Genomic DNA, 21,041 nt, shown 5'->3' with positions numbered 1-21,041 from the left:
TCTTACCTGTGGGACTGTGGGTCATGCAATACGGCTGCAGAGGGATACGCCAACATTGCTAGAGAGGAAACAATATGACCTAAAAACATAACTATTCTGCATGGTCTGAGAGGCACACATGGTAATTGTGACCTTTAAGTTTTATTTGTTCATATTTGTTGGCATTATTTGTTAAAGTGCCTTGTATGGATGGTTTTAATACATTGTTGTTGTAAGCTAGCATATTGGACCTGTCTAATGACTGAATCTAGCTTGATCGATTTATTTTTGGAATCTGTCTAATTAGAGACACTTTTTGTGAAAGTTTGGGTATTTGAAATGTTTGTATGTCCTTTATTTTCGTAGTTTTCATGGTGTTGGCTGACTGAAGAGAAAAATAAATGTTAAAAGACATCTGTATGATGCATGGCCTTCATAACATCAGACCAGAGTAGTTACACCATGACACACACAAATCTGACTCCACAGTCACACATAAAACCATTCATGTAAACAACTTGGCATACAGCACTAGGCATTATACAGCTTTAATACATTTCATTCAAACAAAAATGTCAAAACATTTTTGGAAACTCCTGGAGTCCATAAATGTAAGCTAGCTAGCATTATTAGCTTCACCTGATTTTTCTGTGAACTTTAAAGTATTACTATTACTATAAGTGTAACTAGCAGTTTCATCTTTTTATTCTTTTTTATTATTATTTAAGCACAAAAGCAAAATCATATATCAAGGTTACATAAAATTGCGCCAACAGTACAAACAAACCCATAGCTGAGAGTGAAGTCATAACATTTTATTCTCTCTAAAAAAAACAATCATTCACATGGGTATGCTTATCAATTTTCATACCATGTGACTTGCTTACAATTCATTCACCCAGTCTGTAATATAAAGAAAGAGAGCAATGGAAACATAGCTATGTAAAGGGATACCTGTACAGTTCACACTGATGAAAATATACAAGAACGGTCACACATTGTGACACAAAGATGACAGAGCAAATGCTTGATATGCAGTTAACCATGCAGATTACAACAAGGCAACTTGGAGATAAGAAAAAGAAAAAAAAGTCATGGGAGAGTAGAAAGACTAAAGAGAGGACAATCTGTCTGCAACACATTGAGCAGTCAGACGGGCGTCAGGGTCACAGTCCCAACAATCTGTCACGATCTCCTGCAGCACAGATGCCTGAAAGTTGTGAAAATAGTCAATACTAACAAACTCACCATCATCGCACAAACTGCTTATTCACACAAAGAGCACCAGGTGTTGAGAATACCTGTGGTAGCAGCTCCCAGTGTGGAGGTATGGAGGGTCTCTCGTTCATGTGACACACATACAGGATGAGGCTCTCCTGGGTTATACTGGCTCCCAGCTCAGATTCATAAGGCAACAGATGCAGTGGAGCAATACCGCCTACAGATGGAGACATTTGTAAGAATTTTAAGATCCCTCTAGTGCCACAACACACATAAAGTGTACCCAGAAGTGCACAGAGATACAGCTGATGACTCAAATTCACCTCAATAAAAAAAAAAAAGCCCAAATAGATTTTGTTAAAATCTGCCAGTATTGAGTGATGTGATGTTTTCATTAATTATTATACTGAGTTACTGATGGCCTTTCATGATTATTCAGGCTACCTCAGATTTAGCAGTGGAGGTCTTTTATCTTTACTCAATCTTAGTTTTGCTCAATTTAACTTTTTAAGTATTGTTACTTGTGTTTGAAACTGTCTCAGTTCTTGGCTTATTCTAGCCTTCATAACATTGTTACCTCAGTGGGACTTACCTGGTTAAATAAACATCAACAAACTAAAACAAAGAATGCTTTATTCTATTTTATTATCATTTCTATTCGGTTTTACAAGTGTATTTAGTGTACTTTGTATTCTGTTAGTTATCTATGTATGTATGTATGTATCTACCTGATGAAGGAGGGTTACCTTCAAATAAATCAGAGCAGCGCATCCAGATCTCCCACAACAGCAGTGCCAAAGCATAGATGTCCCCCTGCATGAGACACCAGGTGTTCTGTAGGTTTACAGAGCCTTCCAGGATCTCAGGGGACATGTAGCGCAGCGTGCCCAACTGTGCATGACCCTGCAGATGGATAGAAATGAGAACCTGTTTTGTTGTATATGGCCATTGAGCAGGTTTCTATTTATTCTAGGAGAAATTTTAATTATCTTCTTTTTTCAATGAGATGAGTTATTTTTTTTTAGGATTTCACTGTCCTATGAATGAACAATAGTAAGCTGTGCCTCCACTTGGAGCTCACCTCCATGTTTGTTGCGCAGCTCTGCCTGCAGCGATGTCCTGAAAAAGGACGCAGGATGGTGGAGCATCCAAAATCACACAGGGCACAGGTACCATCTGCTCTCACGAGCACGTTGGAGCTGCTTAAGTCTCTGTGGGCCACAGGAGGTTTATGTGCATCTGCAAGAAAAGACACACTGTAATTTGACATAATGAGACGATTCTGACTGGTTTGGATATTGAACAGCAGCAGACTTTACGAATCGAAAAAGACTCATAGTTGATCCATTTAACTCATTGGCCTCCCAGTGGCTGGCAAGAGGTGAAGCCACATGACAGTAATTCACATTCCTCCCCCTCTGCAATGCTGTTTAACTGTGAAACACCAATATTCTGGCCAATACCATGTCTGCAAAGGTCAGAGTGGAGATAGGAAAGTCCCTGCGATAAAGACTGGCACAGCTTCAGCGACAACATCCAGTTGTTGGTGCTTTCACGCAGGAAGGAGTGGAGAGTACCCTGAAATCAAAGGGACGGCAGTTACTCATGTCCAAGAACGTCAACATTAAAGAGTCTACAGCAGCTTCAGGTATACAACAAGGGAATGAGTGTGAGGGAATAAGGTGTGATAGACTGTAGAGGGTGAGCTAGATTTAAAAAAATCATGTTATCATGCATACATAGCATCAACCTTGTCTCACTCTGCCATGTGGATGCTATAAATCCAATCCAGTCCAATTTGCCGAAAACAACACTACAAGAGCTGTAAGAGTGAAGAAAATGGCAGAACACATGTTTATGTTTCCATTAACCATTAACCATTGACTGGTTGCCACTCACACATTCAGCAAATTGCAGTACAATGAGAGAACTGCCTCCATCCGGTTTCATCCCAGTGCCCAGGAAGTGGACAATCCCAGCATGCTTCATGAGTGGTAGCTCATAAACCTCTTTCTCTGCATTAAATTTATGTTTCCAGCCTGCAGGGAACACTTTCACGGCCACCACGGATCCCTGGTATTTCCCCTGCCAAACTGTTGCAAATTGCCCATGGCCCACAATCTGGAAAAAGGTATGAACATTCACATAAAATGACAATACATGGTAAGATGTATCACCTGATATGATTTAGCAGTATTCTGCAAAAACTTCTGGCCATTCAGAATAATTCACTTGATAGCTCGGCTTACCTGCTGCAGCTCAACGTTAGCAACGTCAATCTCGGACGCTTTTGTTGTTTCGCAGGAGCACGGCAGTGAGACACTGTAATCATCAAGGGCGAGTGGATTCTCCTCTACTGTAAATACTGTAAATAAGAAAGCAGACAGGTCTTGTAATTAACACACACCTATTGGCGGCTGTTAAATAGAGTCACTTTTAATTTTAAACTAGCTTTACTGAATCGCAGCAGAAAAAACTGAAATCTGATTGAAGAGTAACAAACAAAGTGTTTTCTCTCTGTTATAACAGAGATAAAAGACCAAGGCCAGTCCGGCAAGAGAGTGAAAGGTTCCAAGGTCAAACAAAGACATCATGAGAGCGGAATATGAGTTTCGAAAATGTGGAAACTTGTCTGGAGAACCTTTTTTTCTCCAATCCAGAGAGAGTATTTAATACAGAACAACTTCTTGTCAACAATTATACAGCTTCTCTGATCTACATCCAATTCTAATCCCTTGATAGCTATAATTCAAGAGCTGTACCTTCAACATTTTCCCCTGAAATAAACAATAAACTCCTTGTGTGTGTGTGTATGTGCATGCTTCCTTCGACAACACCTACAAACTTCAACAGCTGACTCACTATAATGGCATGTGACCTATTCTAGTTTAACTCCCACTTTCTGCTACTGTATTCAGTGAGGCAATAACTCAATGTTGTCCTCAAACGTAGACAGCTAAATCAAAAACTAGAAACTAGAAACAATAACTACAAATGAAAACTAAACTCACATTCTAGAAAAAATAAATGCAGTTTTTGCATTGCTACCATGATGTTGAAAACAAAAAAACCCTTACTTTTCTTTCTAAAGAGGCATCTCTGTTTGGCAGCAATGATCACGAAGCACAGGACAAGCAAGGTTCCCACCAGAATTGCAGCAGTTTTCACCGTTTCATCTAAAAAGAAAACAAAAAAGTAAATGCTAGTGTTACATGTGAATGATGAATAACAAGCCTTTCGAATCAACCAAGTATATTTATTACTTTGATCTGTTTCATTATTAATAGATTTTTGCATGTTAGAAAAGAGCAAGTACATGATATTACCTGAAAAAAGGAATCTAGCCAATCATTGTCATGCTCTAAGTGTCAAATTCAATTTAAGTCAAAGGTGTTTTTTGTTGGAGGAGACGGGGGTGAAGGAGTAGGGGTATAAAAACACGTACTATTTCATATTCAGTAATTAGCAATCTGATTACGATCATACCTCCAGAGTACGAGAAGGCGAGTCGAGGCTCTTCCAACTCTGATGTCCAAGTGATGTTGCTGTTGCAGAGGTCTGTGTTGCACACACACTTAATGACCCGACCGTTGAAGCGTGATTGGGCCTTGCAGGTTGCATCTGGGCACGACTTCTCAACTATATCACAAGCTCCAACAGAAAAATCAAACAATTAAAAACATGACAAACATAGTAAGCCTGCAGGCTTGCCTATATTTACTGCATACTGCATAATATCAATTACAGAAATTAACCAGTTTCAGCTAACATCAGTCAAATGTTGATCAGATTTTAAATCAGTGACTACAGGAACAGAATCCAGACCATGAGGACTAGTCCAGAGGTACTAGTCCAGATGCCTTACGTTATGGTTTCTTACCAAGTACGTCAACTGCTGGCTGTCCATTGACGACCACATAATAACCCACACAGCATTGGGTGTTCTCACAGAGCTGTGCCGACCCATTCACATTGCCAGCAGTTGTGTATATGTTGTTCTGGGGGGTCACTTGGAATGCACACTGCCTCTTCTGAGGAAAAGACTGACTGGAGATACATACAGAGATGCATTCTGGGAGAAGGAAGAAAGACAAACAGTTGCTTTGGCAGTGGTTTGGGTAAAATTCACCTTTTCTTTCTGGTCATTGCAGTAGGGATTATGATCTGGGCTTTATGGGGACTTGAAAAGTTCAGCTCGGTTTTGAACCTGTAGATATAGAATTATTATACTTTGTGCTGTATGATTTGTATGTGGTTAAGTCAAAAAAAAGAAGTCCAACTGTGTCACAATATTCCTTGCAACACCTTCAGCGCACAAAAGTTTACTGCCGTTACACTGTTCCTGACTCTGGAATTTCTTCAAAAATAATCCTGGTGATTTTCTGTTCAAAGTGTCTGTTCTCCTCAAGCGCTTCCCTAATGCTTAATGGTCCAGCTGATATGATCCAGCAAAGAAACTCCTTCCAGTAACATTTACACTTCAAGGGTATACAATGGTAGCAGACCCATGTCTTCCCTTAAATCTTTAGTCCTACATGTATTGGCCTGTGCAGCATTCATTTTAGGCAAAAACAAGACGCAAAGGAGGTAGGTAACTACATAACTACATCTCCCATTCGTGATTATGAGTTTACAGATGGTTGAAACAGTATCGAATGGCAAGAATTAATAAAAATCTAAATATCTAATTTATGGAATTCAAAATGTAATCATCTAATCGTGTCGTGTCGGGTGATGATTTTGGTATTATGATTTTATTATTGCGAGCTACAGCAGGCACACTCCTGATGAACACTCACTTCTGTATCAAATTACACAACGTTTCAGCAATGCAGCCATTACGATCAGCTACGAAATTATTAATCAATCAAAAAATCACATGGAAAGTAAACCAAAAGACAGAAAGAGACACATAGACATGCCGCTTGAGAGCTGTGAAGGAGGGTGGTGTGTCTTGAACAGCGAATGCACTCACCCAAAGCCAGGATCAACCGCCACTGTTGTCGGATCATGGTCACTGTGAGCCCAGACTGGCCAAGGAGTGAATATTTGTCAGCCCTGGGAATGCGAGAGGAGTTTCCCACGTTTTGCAGCATCACTCCCACTGCCACACACCTGCATGTGCACATACTGTCTGCCATATTATGGGCTGTGGGAATACAGAACATTTATCAATATAATCATCTCCCACACCACAGATACCATCTGCTATCAAGTGGGATGTTGTCTGCAGCTGACTCAGTTCTTTATGGCCACAGGTAAACTCAAATAGGCAGGTTTCAGACAAATTCACTGGGGCCACAAAAGGAGATAGTTTACACTCAGTAACAACATACAGGGACTGTTTTATTTATTTATTTTTCCCCATTTTCTTATAATCCCTAAAAGCATGGAAGGCCAATTATGCCTTGAACAAAAGATGATACTTAAACATTTGAAGTCAAAATTGTCACTTTTGAAATAAAAAATTGCAATACATTAAGTCAATCAGTCTTTCTGAGTCAAGATATGGGGACAGTAAAAATTATTAGATTTACTAACTAGATCAAACAAAATTATGATGGTTTGAATTACATTGTAAGTCTTTGGTGATCCCTTGACTGTGGTCATCATGACGTTGATATTTGTGGTTTTGAAATGTTTTGACAAGTGTCCGAGGCATTGCCATGAAATTTGTCACAGAAATCCAGCGCCATCAACAGGTCAAAATTTGAACACGTCCATTACTTACTACGGGTTTCTGATCAAATACTGCAAAACTGAGGGCATTCTCATCAGCCTCTGCCTAACTTTGACTTTAGTTAGCATGCTAGCACACTAAGCTACTAACAGTGAACAGTGTGAACATAAAAAAAGTCATTGTGAGCATTTTAGCATGCTGACGTTAGCATTTAGCTTAGCCTCAAGTAGCTGCTAGCATCATCTGATTGCATACTTCCATTTTTTGTCTTAACAATTCTGAATTTTGACTTTGTCAATTTTAACTTCAAGCCAACATTTAAATATTTCCTAATTTCTACATTCTTGTCTTAGATTCTCATACTTTTGATTTACTGTGAGTATTTTGACTTTCAGCAGCCAAGGCCTCGATAAACATACCTTGCACATTGATATACTCTGGCTGTATTTTTGCGTCTCGAAAGGCTGTTTGTTTAGAGATAAGGTTCACCCCTTGGAGGCGGAGTTTAAAAAACGCTATTTCCCGAGGCTAATTCTTTGCATTCGTGCTGGCCAAAACACTAAAACAGGCATATCTAACGTTCAATCAGATAATTGGAAACGCACCTGCGCGTGGGCGGACATAGCTTAACTTAAACAGGTCTTGTGGCCTAGCAGTCCACGGTCATCAAGAATAAAATGGTCAAGTAACTTCATATTATTTATTTATCAAGGAAAATACGAAGTACACAGGAATGTAATGTTTTTAAGCTACGTTTGTTGTTATATCTCTCTTCAGACGGGTGTTACCGGAATGCAATCCGCCATGAAAGGGCTAGCATTAGCTGACGTTTTCGCGGAGGACTCCGAAAATGAGCGAACATTTTACGGCTTTTCTGACAGCGAAATCAGTGACCACTGCTTTAAGGTGTGTAATGTGACCTAAATGAAGGCCTCAATATTGGCAGCACCAGGCGGAAAAAGTCAACAATAACCTGCGTTGTAGATTTAACGTTAATAGGCACCTAGTTTGGTTGGTTTGTGATGAACGCTGTCAAATCAGGAATGTCAGTTAGTATGGATCTGTCACACAGTGAGATCGACCTCACTAAAGTGCATCTGACAGACTATCCTTTTTATTTTCAGCTCTAATGAAGACACTTTGACCATAATAGATTTTCTCTCTTTTTTATGTCCGTCAGAATTCAAAGTTGGACAGTGAAGATGAAGCCCAGCCTGACCTTTCCCCTAAAGAGCAGAAAGCCACATATAAACCCTCTTCTGGTGCCCACACCTTCAGACTGAGGGTGGCTCTCCGCTCCACTTCCTCCACCCAGCAGTCCACTGATGATGATGAGGAGGAGGAGGAGGAACAGAACACAAAAAAGAGAGTGGTCAAGAGGGCAGGACAGACCGGTAACGCAACAAGACGAGTAAAATTTAAAGATGAAGAAGAGATAGCCGTGGCTCAGTCGTGTCCTTCTGATGAGCATGGATCCGATTCAGCAGATGATGTAGCGGAGTCTTTCCTGGCCAAGAGACAACAGAACATCAAGGCCAACAAAGCCATGGTAAACCAGAAGCACGTGATCCTTTTACAGCGTAGTACTACTTGTAGACCGACAGTTATGTGGCAAACAGCGCCTAAGAATACTCAGTCTTCCCTGCAAAGTATAAGCTCAGATTGGATGTGCATTCATTGCATGTTACCCCACAGAGAGACCTGTCTATTATTAACTATCATAGATCTATTAAACTGCATTTATACCCCTCTTTGCTAACAGCGAGGCTGCTGTCAGAGGTGCTGCTGTGGACAGCGGTGTGCAAAACATTTGGCTTGGGAATGCAAAATTATTGTAATTGTATCACAACAATAACATACCAAGGCCCTCCTGATTATTTTGCTTTTGCAAGTTGTAAAGTTTATTTGAATGTTTATTTGATGTTGAGTGCACATTACCACCAGCCTAAACTGTACTAATTAAGGGCTCCTGACATTTTAAAAGTTTAGGAAATTGTGACATTGGTGTTGCACGAGAATACTTTAATTTCCAAGTGATGGCAGATTCGCCCTGCTAGGATGCCTCAAGATGTTGGTCAGCTGCCATGTCTCTAATCGCTCTTACACCCCTGTTTTCAAATAGTTGGCTCAGCTGATGGCAGACCTGCAGAAGATGCCAGGAGGTGCAGGATTTCTAAAAAGACAAGCAGGCAAACAGAAGACAAAAAAGAAAAGTTCTGTGAGTAGATGATGGAAAAATCTCGGGCTACTGTGAATATTTAAGGTGGACAGAAATTTAGATCCCCAAGATTTTGCTAAAAGTCTAGAGAAAACAAAAGGAGGAACACCATGTTCAGATAACAAGGAGGCTGCCATCCTCTTCAGAATTCATTAGAGCTTTGAATAATAGTACTTCTAAATAGACCTCTATACTGATGTGTTTTAATCCATCACCTGCAGCGTCCACCACGTTCTGGCGCAGCTGGAGGAGAAGCCAGGAAGGAGCCAGAGCGGGCATCCCGCAGACGAACCCGCTCTATGGGGGGAGGTGAGGATCCTTCGGCCCCTAAAGAGGAAGAACTGGAGCTCAGCTTGGAGGAGGAGCTGCTGGAGGTCAGCTGTGTCATTTATCCGGGACCAGTTGAAAGTGTTGAGACACGGATTGGGAGCCACTGCAGCTCTTTCTTTATGCACATTAGAAGTTTTTGCACAGTAAATTGTGTATTAAAATGACTTAATTTAGTCAGAAACATAGAAAGAATGTATTACGCTCCAGTAAAAGGTCTCCAGGGTTTTATTGTGCATGTGTATATTTTTACTTTATTTACTTTTAAGGTAGATCTCAGGCAAGAAAATCAAATACTTTCGTGTTAATGCAGTGCAACGACTTGTAGGTGCATGCTGTAGGATTGTGCGTGGATGCAGTCACAAAAAGTGGAGAGAGAGTGGGACGAGCAGAGTCTTTATATTTGTATCAATGCTCTTTTTTTTCTACAGTATAATAGTCTGTATTTAGCTAACTAAATCTGTATCTTGTCAATCTCTGTGTAAAACTTCACACTAAATAAATCGGTATTTGCGCCTCTGTGTTCCAGGTACGCCGAGCCCCACAGCGCCGAGGCCCACCACGGCCTAATAAGAGCAAACCTCATTTTGTCCGTCCTGTGGAGGACATCACAGAGGACGAGATTCAGCTGATTGCCGACAACATGACTGATAAAGTCTACAACAGAGTCACAGTGAGTTAGAGTCAGTCAGACTCTACCTGCAGTTCTTTTTCAGTGAGATAAATGAGGTGAGATTTGTACCAATATCAGGGCAGTTTCTCATCACATCAGTTGGGCCAGGAACTACTAAGTAAATCACTGTGGCAGCTTTGGTTCAGAGTCCTGATATCTGAGGAAACACTGATGGTGACCAGCTCACTACCAGCTCACCATCTCTCTATTACTGAAGCCTAAAAATCAGGCTCAACCTCTGTATGACCGAATGTTTGGATGGTGTCATGACATGTTATAAGATGTAATAGAATTGTCAGTGTACCTGTCCACCGTCTCTTGTTGAGGCTTCTTTGTGTTTTTTCAGGGCTCCACATGCCATCAGTGCCGTCAGAAAACTGTTGACACTAAGACGTGCTGCCGCAGTGAGGACTGTCGAGGGATTCAGGGTCAGTTCTGCGGACCGTGTCTGAGGAACAGATACGGAGAGGATGTCAAGAAGGCGCTACTTGATCCGGTCAGACTGCTGATGCATATGTACACACTCTACACCTGTGTGGATGCACAGAATATACATTTTACATGCATCCTTTAACCATTTGGTGACCTCATTAGGGGTGGAAGTGCCCTCCCTGTCGTGGCATTTGCAACTGCAGCTTCTGCCGCCAGCGTGATGGCCGCTGCCCGACTGGTATCCTGTTCCCCCTGGCTCAGTACCACGGCTTCTCTGACGTCCACTCCTATCTCAGCAGGTGGGAAAGGACATTGTTAGAGTTTGATAAATTCAGGTGACAATTATAATGGCAGTACACAATTCCCATCATCCCTTTTGTTTTTTTTTACAATGAAAAATACCCATGTGTATGTTGCCACGAAGCCTCTCCAGGTGCAACTGAGTGGTCTTCAGTTCACACAACATTCAGTTCAGGGTTGGTCCCAAGGACCAATCAGAAACTTGGTTATAATGCTGTTATCTGTTAATGCTGTTAATCCACCTTAATAAGTGAAGACAAGTGCTGGAACTGACAAACACCTACAACGTATTATTTCTCTCCTTGCAGCCTCCGTAACAAACTGAAGACAGAGGACAATGATGTAGAGGCGTGATATCAACACTGGGGGGCAGGGGGGGGCGGCGGCGGCAGTTTTTTGAAGTGTTCTATTTCCTCCATATTCAAGTTTTGAGTGTTTTAGATCAGTGATTTTAAATAAAGGATGTTTTAATCAGTCAATTTGATGAGCTGTTTGTGAGACTGAGACGGGTTTGCAAAGAAATGAGACAAAGTATGTTTTTAATTTTAATCCAGCTGTTGGCATTTGCAGTAGTTGTATACACAATATAAAATCCCTCATTTAAAACGGGGCAAAAAAAAAAAAAAAAATAAGAGCACTTGTCTGTTGAACTTAGTCCATAGAGTTTTTAAAGGAGAGCTTTTAACATACATTTGACATAAAAGTTATAATTATCTTTCTCAAATAAAGCAGAGTTCTAAAGTAAAGAAAATTTCAACAGGTGAGAAAAACTTTGACCCTTAATACATTTTGCAACTTATTTATTTAGAAAAGAAAGGGATGTGTGTCCAAGATTTGCCTCAAGCTGGGTCTTTTCCAGTTAGAAATGTAACATATGCATTGCAAGAGTAAAAATTAATAGAAAGTTCATGGACCAAAGACAGATTTCCTTGTTTTGCTTATAAAATGAGTATGAACCTTTGGTTTTAAGCTTACATGTCTATGCTGTCTGGACAAATACTTCAGTCTGACCAAATATGACTAAACAAACACTTTTCCACAGAAAGAAAACAGAAACAGACAGGACTGTAAGGCAAAGTCTCAGATGATAGGTACACCACAGAAAAAACATACCGGGAAGATCTGGACTGTATAGAATACATTATTCTATGACAAAAAGGCTTGTAAGTTCACACATTTAATCTACATATATATATATAAAATAAGATTAAGATTGATTGTGCATGAGAGGTTCATACAACTGAAAGGCAATCTCTTGCAAATGTGTAAGATGATCCTTCCTAAGCTAAGAATTTCTGTAGCCTTTACCAAAAAAATATATATATATACATAAAAAAATCAAAATGTTTTTGCTATGATAAACATATCAAAGCATGATGGCTTGAATGTGTGCACCTACATAAGAGGTTAAAGAAATTCTCTGGATTTCAGTGCCCTGACACACCTACGTCCTCACACTGATTAGTGCTTCTGGCTCCGACTTCATGCATTCCAGTTCTCTAAACAGTCCACCCTACGACGCTTTAGCATATTATTCCTATGATACAGGGATTGTTACTTTGTCAACATGTTAGGTTCTCCCAAAACTGCATCCACAGGAAGGCGAGAACAAAATATTTGCTATCTGCTCGAGATTGTTAGAATTTTAGGGGTGAATTTAGCATTATGAGCCAGTTGGCCTGAGGGGCATGCCTGATACAGCAGCCTAGTTTGAGAGGGCAGGAGACACCTGAGGAGAAGAGGGACAAGTAAAGCTCACAGCTTTGGAGACAAAGGTGAGAGACTGACCGAGTCGTGTCATCTCTTTACTAAAGAAAATTGTAGGAATCACTTCTCACCAATTCAACACCAAAATGTGCTGGTCTGTATGTTTTATTGCTGTCTCACTATCAAATAAAATTGGGTCTTCATGTGGGACAAATGTTCGTGTAGTGCCATTTCCACTCAGAGGAAATAAGATTCCATGATGATTTCTCTAGCCTGAATCCAACTCTGATCCCTAAATGCCACAGGTATCTAAATACAAGATGGAAATCCATGTAGCTGCTGCAGTTCTCAAATTCAATAGTGTCTGTTGCATCTGTGACCGCCTCCCTGTCTGAGCCTCTGAGAGGTTCTGCAGTCAGACGTGCCCTTTTTAACCCCCAATGTCCGAATGCAACATCCACCAAGGCCGTCTTCCTGCTCCGCCACCGTCCTTAGTAGTTGTTGCCATTAATTTGGTGAAGGTCCACCTGCATCATGTTGATCCCGCTGCTGGCTAATCGAGCTATGCTCTCTGCTGATAAGGTTTCCATGGTGACAATGGTGTGCTGGTCATTGGCTGACACTGCTCCCGTTTCCACTTTTGTTACCGCCGCAGGGGAAGCGGCGTCGGTCGAGCCCGTGGTGCTGCCAGTGGCTGTGGCAGTCGCTGCTGCTTTCTTGTTCATGTGGGTTTTGATGTGCTTGGAGAGGTGATCACTGCGCATGAAACGTTTGGGACACTCTGGGCAAACAAACCTTTTCTCACCTGAAAAGGACGGAGAAATAAAAATCTAAAAATAGCTGCAGCTGGTATTACCAGACAATGACAGACAGTTGGCTAGGCTGTTGAAAATGTACACATGAAGAACTAATGTGCTGTCTTAAAACATCACTGTCATATTTGATGTTTTCTAGCTGTGTAAGATTTAATGACCTCATACTGTCAAATAAACTTGAATCCTCAATGTCACCTGTGTGTGTCCTCTTATGGCGCTGCAGCTCATCTGAACGGGTGAATCGTTTGCCACAGAAAGACCAGCTGCAGACGAAGGGTCGTTCTCCTGTGTGCCAGCGGAGGTGGGCCCTCAGGTGGGATGTCTTGCCGTAGATCTTCCCACAGCCAGAGATGTGACATATGTGCTGTTTCTTTTTAGTTGGGTCACTGTTTAATGTAAAAACATGGAGTTAAAGAGTTGCTGTGAGGAGATCACACACAGTCAGCGTGGGTGTTATTTTGGTAGCTCTGGACAACAATTTTAATAAGCCATAGTATTAGCATTAATCACAAAGCTCTTTCATGACAAGACAAACACGTTTTTCTTACCCACTGACATCTGACAATGACTTACAAATAACAGTATATCATAACAATAGAATTACATGATACAAGAAGTTACTTTCTGAAGAGACATCTATCTTTACAAAGCTCATAATGTTCAGTTCTTCCTCACATTGCTGTAAATGTGTACATTTAATTATAAGTTTATTATTGAGGTCATAGTGAAAGGTGGTGTTGGACTGAACTACATTATATTGAGCCATTTCTAATGGTTTCTCCTTCCTATTGACATACACGAGGGGGGCAGAATATGAGAAACACCTCCAAATATAATTCAGTCTGGTACAACACATCATAGTTAGTGATGTGTTGGCAACAAAAACTGAACATGAACACTGCAGGCATGATAAAAGTGGATTTTATGGCAAAACAGTTTAGTTTATCAGATTGCATCGAGTGTACAGGTGACATACCGTCCCTCTCCATCCTTGCAGAAAGGGCAGGTGCAGGCTTCCCTGCGGTTACGTCGTCCTTGAGGTGGTGGGCTTATATCCTCATCATCCATAGCTGTGCTATCATCCAAACTTTCTACGACTGTCTGTAAGGCCTGCTCTCCTGTAGTAATGGAATAGAAAATACTCAAGAGTGAGCTAAATTCCACAACAGTTTCAATCCTCAGAGAAATGACAGTTTTCTTATATTTAAGATCCCAATAAGATGTAAAAGACTCAGATTTAAGGGTCCCTGTACCCTTAAATACTGCCTTAAAAAATCAAACAGCAGGTGCACCAAAGGAGTAAATCAGTTACAGACTATGTTATAAATGTGTGTCAGCCTCAACTGTATGTGCCTGCAACTAAAAGATCTGGGTCATTTCTGATAAGATCTACTGCAGGTAATTTCCAATGACAAAGAGTCAAGAGTTTCACCTGTTACTTTTGATACTTCCTAATTTTCAGGTATTTACATAAGCTTATTCGACATTGCTTCAGACTCAAATAGCAATACTTAACCAAGGATGTTCAGATAAGTATTATTAACATTAGTAATATTACAAGTAACATAAGTATCTGCAGTCAAATGCCACAAAGCCTGAACCCTCCAGGCTTTAACGACTCTGCTTAAGTAAATGTTAGTTTAAGGTTAGCACTGACACTGACACTGCTGGAGTCCAAACAAAGCAGCTACATGCATGGCTGATGAGAAGCACATGATTTCATAATAAAGCCAAAAGCGCAAAACAAAATGCACTAAAAACAGGCCCAATGATTCCTGACAAACGTTAGCATGTGATGAAATGCAGACGAGCAGGCATGTAAACCTAATGGGAGGAGGCGCCAAAACAGAACTGAAGAAGGGTTTAGACATGATTATGGTTGCTATAAGATGGGAGGGGTCAAGTTACACCCCTACAATGACACAGAAGACGTGGCCAACCCACTGCAATACTGTAACCATCTTCTGAAGTCAGCAAGAAAAAAAACACAAACACGTGCAGCGCAGCAAGGAGCTCTGAGGAACAATGAGCCATCGGAGCAGGTTAAACCAGTATAGAATACTTGCCACAAAAAGAGATTAAATCCAGAGATACAAATACAAATCAAACATCTGTGACAAAAACTCAATACAGCAAGTAAACCAAACTGTCTAGAATACATGGCGCTCCATGACGGTGGGATCATTTGGCAGCTGTTATTTCAATATACTGTATGTTAATATGACCCAATTTTCCTAATAGTTTGTACACAGTGTAAAGTGTAAATAAAAATATAAACACATAACAAAGACATATGTGGCCTTTGTACTGTTTCAATTCAGCATGTCAGAAAGGATTAAAAAATGATCGCATTCTATTTTATTCATGTTCTACAAAGCACCCTAACTGTTTTGGACATTAGGTTGTAGTTTGCTTTGCAAAACATTATGAGTACATTCTTTACACTTAACATCAATTATTTCTGGAAAACATGCCAGTGACCGACCTGCTGTGCTGGCGATGGTGATGGGAACAGTCTGTAGCTGATGCATCTGCAGCCCGGAGCCTCCGAGTGTGTTGAGATTTATGGTCTGGATGCCTGGGATCTGCACTGTGTTGACAGATACTCCAGATGCAGTAGCTCCCTGAGTCTGGCCAAGTTGGGGGAGAGACTGCACTGGGGCCAGCGTGATCTGCGGTCCTGCCGGACTCTGGATCTGAATGGTCTGCCAGCTCACCTGGCCATTGGGGCCCACAGTGCGCAGGAGGATGGGGCCTGTGTTTGGCATAATTTGAAGATTTTGAAGCCCTTCCTGGCTGAGTGTTGGAGTTGCAAATACCTGACCCCCAGGACTGGCCTGGATGGTCTGGAGGGGTGTTCCACCTTGAATAACCTGCTGAGGCTGGATAAGGATCTGCTGTGGCTGCTGGCCATCTCTGTTGTCAGGCTGTATTGGAACACCCAGAGAAGATGCTGCGTTTTGCTGGAATGTCCCCGTCATCAATCCATTGCTGTTCTGCGTTTGGGTCATTCCATGAGAAGTGGAAGTCTGCGTGGTGATAGTGGACGCACTTGTCATGTAACCTGCCCCGCTGTTGGAAGACGCTGGACGCTGCGATTGCTGTATAAGTTGGTTTCCCCCTGTATCCCCTCCACCATTTGCATCTCCCCCTGTACCGCTTGTTCCAGTACTGACAGGCAGCAAAGTGATGTTTCCATTTAGTGACATTGGCATATTTGCCAGGAACTGGGGCTGGTTTTGTAACACGCCATTGCCTAAGCTTATATTTTGAATGGGGATGGTTCCTTGAAGGAGACTGGGCATTGTTATGATGTTTCCTGCTGGACCGGCTCTGTTGGTTGTGGCTATGATCTGCTGGCCACTGGGAGAGGATACTATCTGAAACTGCTGCCCTGGTCCTGCAACGGCAGGTACAGTAGAATCTTGCTGAGGATGTGCCAACTGCAGTGGCTGGCCATCTACTGTCTGAAACTGGGGAATAACCTGGTACTGAATATTGGGCATCACACCTGATATGGTGGTAAGAACCTGCTGACCCTGCATCGATGGAGCCTGAGCCACAACGTATTGCTGCGTCTGCTGCTGCTGTCCCTGAGTGCTTGCAACAGCTATTGATGGTGACAGCACCTGTCTGCTCTTGCCTGCGTCTCCTTCTGTCATCACCCCTGAGGAGTCGGTGGTGCTGGTGGTAGTGCCTGAGGATGCTTGAACACTGAGAGGGATAACCTGCCAGCCATTGGCACTGGAGGTGAAAACACCCTGGTTTAGGTCCAACTGTTGCTGCTGGTTTTGTTGGTCTGACTGTGAATCATTCTCTCCTGGGGTGTCAATTCGACTGCATGTGGCTGCCAACAAAGCAAGGGGAGATGGCTGCTGTGAGTCCTGGAAAGAGAATGTGTGAAAGGAAAAAGACAAGGAATTCATATCGTAAAAATTCACCTTACTATCGAACAAACAAGTTAATGATGCAGCTGTGACAAAAAATATAAATGGCTTCCAAAATGTCTACTCTGCCATTTTACATTTACTGAATGCAGTTCAGTTGTATATTAGGATGGAAACAAGATTTTTAGAGCACTTCCATAAGCAAACTTAAAAAGTGGTTTCCAATAAAACAGCAGAGCAAAATATAATTAGAATAAATCAAACAGATAAAATAAAAAACACAACAGCCATAACTAAAAGTTGACCTGATAAAACTAGAAGATAAAAAAGAGGATCCAAAGATGAAGAGCCTGGACTGAAAAGATCTTTTAAAAATTATTTTCACTTTGATTAAAAAAAAAAACTGATTTCCAATTCATGTATCTAAATGTGTTAGCCATACTGCCACACTCCCAAAATGCCATTTATATTATTATTATTACTTTTTTGGTGTGTGTCTTTGCAGCACCTCAGAGTGGGGCTGGAGTGAGTGAGAAGTCCAGGGGGAAGCAGGGTGGGAGAGTATGGGAGGGACCACATTTTTTCCAAAGCAGCGGCGGGCTCGGCTTCCCCTCCCCCCAAACCCACCCATCTCCCTCCCACACTTTATTTTGCCCTATAAACTGACACACTCCTCTAGCCACCCCCTCCAAGGCCAGCCAAATGGGCCGAGCGAAATGCACATGAAGTGCCGGGGTTTGACGGGAACACCCCGTGTGGGCGAAATTTACCTGCCCATTCCCCACCCCAGTGACATGTGCTCTGGAGAGAAAATCAACAACCCGTAAAAGCCTCGACACAAACGAGTTGCAGAATCAAACAAACTGACAGAAAATGCATAACAGGTTCAGTGGATGTGAGTAGGGACTGTGGTTAATGTTTCCCGGCTGACAGTCATCCGATTGGCAAGTCCGGTGGACCTACTTGTGCGTTCGTGTTTCGCTTTTGACTGAAGCCTCCACCGCTCTCCACAGCGGCCATTTCACCCTGCTGCTGATCTGCGGAAGAACAGTTTGTAAGATCACTTATCTTGAAGTAATTACGTTGAAACAGCAAACTGCCCCAACCAAGTGAACAGTGGATTCAACAACTGGAGGGAAACACAGTACACACATGGTCGAGCTCGCAATAAGTAAACGAGGATTTTTTTTTTTGTTATCAACGTAAAGCATTTAAGTCAAGAAATGCAAGGAAATCCAAGCCACAAGTGCTAGAAGGGCCAGCTAGCCTGTTGGCTAAGCTAACATGAACTCACCACAACAAGTAACGTTAAGAAAAAGTGCTAAGTAAGTTGTTGGCCAAGGAGACTGGCACAATTTCAGCTACAGCACTAAACATAACTAGTTAGCTAGCTCATGGGAATTGGATAAAGTTAAATTGTTGTGTAAGCAGGTAATGTCCGAAGTTACGTTGCTGTGAAAGAGTTAGCTAGCTTCACTAGGTTGGCTAAATGTTGTTAGCCGAGTGCGGACAATTAGCAGTTAAGTAGCTGATCACTTTTAAACTGCTCGAGACGCTAGCTAGATAATACAATATCATGCTTACAGCAGGGAATACATTTCAAATAATGTGTTTCGATTTTACTTTTAGTGCTAACTTAAGGCTTCGTTCACAACATGCCTCTAAGTTTTTTTTAAAAAAAAAGTTCACTTACTGCTCATTATTTGAAGACGGGAGGAGTTTCTCTGGTCTTTTTCGAGTTGACAACTTTTCACAACTTCACACAAACTTGACGGCCCCCTCTATGAAGGAGAATGACGGGTGCGTTTGATTTAGTAACCGGTGCAGCCTTTCAACTTCGCGGGCACAAACAGGAGCGGCAAATAGTTGTCACGCTTTAAATTCAAACGTTGACATAGTTTGAATGAATAATATTGACTCAAGGACCATTATCTGGATTTTCAACTACATCTCACAATGTTGATCATCAGATGTACTTTAATACTATAACTACACCTATGAAGTTTGTATATGATGATTCTCAATTAAACAGGTTATGCTCAGTCAAAGGCAGCTGAACTCGCCACCAGAAATGTCTCCTCAGAACCAAAGCAGGTCAAATTGGCTTTAATTTAGCATGTCTACACAGTCTATTGCAACTATCTGACAGTGAGTATCGAAATTGAAGCTTAAGGGCCAATTTTAAATAGCCGTTCATTGAACTGTATATGTTGTACTCACTAGATCAGACGTACAACTATCGTAAAATCCACCTGTCAGAGTAGCAAACCGGCTGCCCAAACCGAATTACATTCAATGATAGCAGCCTTTGAAAAGACGGGGCGGTGTGTTTAAATTTCAACTTGACATTAATGCATCGTGGCACCTTCTATCTGTACAGTCGGACTACATTGAATAATAAAGGAAGCGCACCCAACTCGAAGCCACTTACCAGGGATTGCTGCTTTTGTCCAATCAAAACTGTCTTTTCTACTAACTACACCCAACCAGCCAATATAATTGGACCAAAAGCAGACGAATGGGCGGGACCAAGCAATATAGGTTGTACCGGTGAGTATGATTGACGTTGGGTTATCTGTTTTCCGCTTAAAAGGCGCCATGAGTAAATATCTTCAGGTAAACCATGGTAATTTCCCCTTACTGCACCTGTGATATTGTCTTATCATTCAGCAGTATAAGGATGCCATGGCTCATCGCTTGCTTTAACCGCTTTAAACACGGACGTGAGGAAGGAGGAAGGCGTACTCAGAGTTTAAGTCTTGCCTCCGTGGACACTGGCCACTCCCTGGTGGCGCCATGTGGGCTGGAAAACAGCAAGGAGGCGGGAGGAGTCAGTCAGGGTGGAGGATGGAAGACCCCATCACACTCCAACACTGGCTGTAACCGCGCTGGGAGGAGAAAATGGCTTGCTTGTGGGAGGGCTTTTATTATTTGGATTTGCGAGGGGGCTGTCAGTGAAGCAGCACATGTGCCCATGTAAACAGGACAGAAGGTGGAGTCCATCCTCAGGCCAAACCCGCATCCACCCAACGCCGTGTGAAATCACACACTCAGACGTGACCTCAGTTGCTCATACATGTGACCATTTGTTTCTCTTATTTATTTCCAATCCTGCCTCCTCACACACACACACGCCCGCCCAGTCAAGTGTAACAAAGCATTGTTTCAGTGCACAGCATCTGTCTGCCACTGCACCTTCACCTACACCCTTCAGCAGTGGAAGAGGGATTTAGAGCAGAAGTAGAAATATTTCAATTTAAATACTTCATTATAATGTAGTCTACATTTAAAGGTCTATTTTTAAACTCCAGGTAGTTAAAAGTATAGAAATATTAGCATGAGATACTGAAAGTATCCACAGTATGAGCAGTCTACTCATGCAGCAGACTCCCATGTGGCATTTCATATTATTACTGATGCATAACCTGCAGATGTCTTTTGTAGACTGTTGAGGTAGAGTTCATTTTAACAGCATTTTGCATTGTTGGGTAGTTAATTATATAACAGAGTATTATACACATGTATCATAGTTTTGTATGAACAATAGGCCTTTTTCAGAGCAGATATATTGACTAGGAAAGGCACAGGTGTGACTAATAACACTAACGCTGGCTCTGCTCTATTCAAGCTGCCACTGACAGTGTGGCGGTGAGCCCGCATGCACGACGCCAGAAACTAAAGCACCTTAATGGAATCCAGCATCATTCATGTTATTTACATGACATGACACAGTGTTTAAAGCCCTGTCCTCTGAAAGTATCCTTATCTGTCAAATAATTTTAGCCGATTCCCAGCAAAAACA

The 21,041-nt window shown here is 41.7% G+C and overlaps 4 protein-coding genes across 5 annotated transcripts in view; 1 reads left to right on the top strand and 3 right to left on the bottom strand.

Annotated features, from left to right (window-relative positions):
• The window catches only part of prr13 (proline rich 13), a 147,369-nt gene that overhangs the window by 4,976 nt on the left and 121,352 nt on the right, over positions 1-21,041 (bottom strand). The window lies entirely within an intron of this gene.
• LOC139329287 (anti-Muellerian hormone type-2 receptor-like) lies at positions 1,091-6,212 on the bottom strand. The gene is made up of 11 exons (XM_070959496.1): positions 6,176-6,212; positions 5,081-5,272; positions 4,687-4,851; positions 4,278-4,376; positions 3,450-3,553; positions 3,100-3,321; positions 2,664-2,778; positions 2,282-2,439; positions 1,947-2,103; positions 1,281-1,417; positions 1,091-1,189 (listed from the first exon to the last, which is right to left on the bottom strand). Exons 1-11 carry the CDS (start codon positions 6,210-6,212, stop codon positions 1,091-1,093), a joined length of 1,485 nt encoding a protein of 494 aa, XP_070815597.1.
• On the top strand, positions 7,685-11,184 carry LOC139352097 (cell division cycle-associated protein 7-like). Its single transcript, XM_070994153.1, has 8 exons — positions 7,685-7,786; positions 8,061-8,429; positions 9,003-9,098; positions 9,320-9,472; positions 9,955-10,098; positions 10,445-10,594; positions 10,693-10,829; positions 11,139-11,184. Exons 1-8 carry the CDS (start codon positions 7,685-7,687, stop codon positions 11,182-11,184), a joined length of 1,197 nt encoding a protein of 398 aa, XP_070850254.1.
• sp1 (sp1 transcription factor) lies at positions 11,381-18,980 on the bottom strand. Of its 2 annotated transcripts, none has more exons than XM_070959491.1 (6): positions 18,933-18,980; positions 18,203-18,276; positions 15,838-17,236; positions 14,329-14,470; positions 13,548-13,738; positions 11,381-13,342 (listed from the first exon to the last, which is right to left on the bottom strand). In XM_070959491.1, the coding sequence occupies exons 1-6, from the start codon at positions 18,937-18,939 to the stop codon at positions 13,029-13,031; spliced, it is 2,127 nt and encodes a 708-aa protein (XP_070815592.1). In that variant the 5' UTR covers positions 18,940-18,980; the 3' UTR covers positions 11,381-13,028. The 2 variants fall into 2 exon arrangements, with proteins under 2 accessions (XP_070815592.1, XP_070815594.1); XM_070959493.1 differs by having other exon boundaries at positions 14,329-14,467.

The sequence above is a fragment of the Chaetodon trifascialis genome, chromosome 3 (assembly GCF_039877785.1).
Source record: "Chaetodon trifascialis isolate fChaTrf1 chromosome 3, fChaTrf1.hap1, whole genome shotgun sequence".
NCBI lineage: Eukaryota > Metazoa > Chordata > Actinopteri > Chaetodontiformes > Chaetodontidae > Chaetodon > Chaetodon trifascialis.
The sequence above is the reverse complement of the archived record's forward strand: the minus strand, read 5'-3'. Positions and strand labels throughout refer to the sequence as shown.

What these genes read in the sequence shown, in the direction of transcription:
- LOC139329287 (XM_070959496.1), bottom strand. Translation starts at nt 6,212, where the DNA reads ATGATCCGACAACAGTGGCGGTTGATCCTGGCTTTGG. An exon ending in GCCAGCAGTTGACGTACTTG is followed by an intron (nt 4,852 to 5,080) that starts GTAAGAAACCAT and finishes TTTCTGTTGGAG; the next exon opens with CTTGTGATATAGTTGAGAAG. An exon ending in GCTGCGCAACAAACATGGAG is followed by an intron (nt 2,104 to 2,281) that starts GTGAGCTCCAAG and finishes ATCCATCTGCAG; the next exon opens with GGTCATGCACAGTTGGGCAC.
- LOC139352097 (XM_070994153.1), top strand. Translation starts at nt 7,685, where the DNA reads ATGAAAGGGCTAGCATTAGCTGACGTTTTCGCGGAGGACTCCGAAAAT. An exon ending in TCAAGGCCAACAAAGCCATG is followed by an intron (nt 8,430 to 9,002) that starts GTAAACCAGAAG and finishes GTTTTCAAATAG; the next exon opens with TTGGCTCAGCTGATGGCAGA. An exon ending in TGGAGGAGGAGCTGCTGGAG is followed by an intron (nt 9,473 to 9,954) that starts GTCAGCTGTGTC and finishes TCTGTGTTCCAG; the next exon opens with GTACGCCGAGCCCCACAGCG.
- sp1 (XM_070959491.1), bottom strand. An exon ending in AGCGAAACACGAACGCACAA is followed by an intron (nt 17,237 to 18,202) that starts GTAGGTCCACCG and finishes TTCTCTTTCCAG; the next exon opens with GACTCACAGCAGCCATCTCC. An exon ending in TGCAAGGATGGAGAGGGACG is followed by an intron (nt 13,739 to 14,328) that starts GTATGTCACCTG and finishes TACATTAAACAG; the next exon opens with TGACCCAACTAAAAAGAAAC.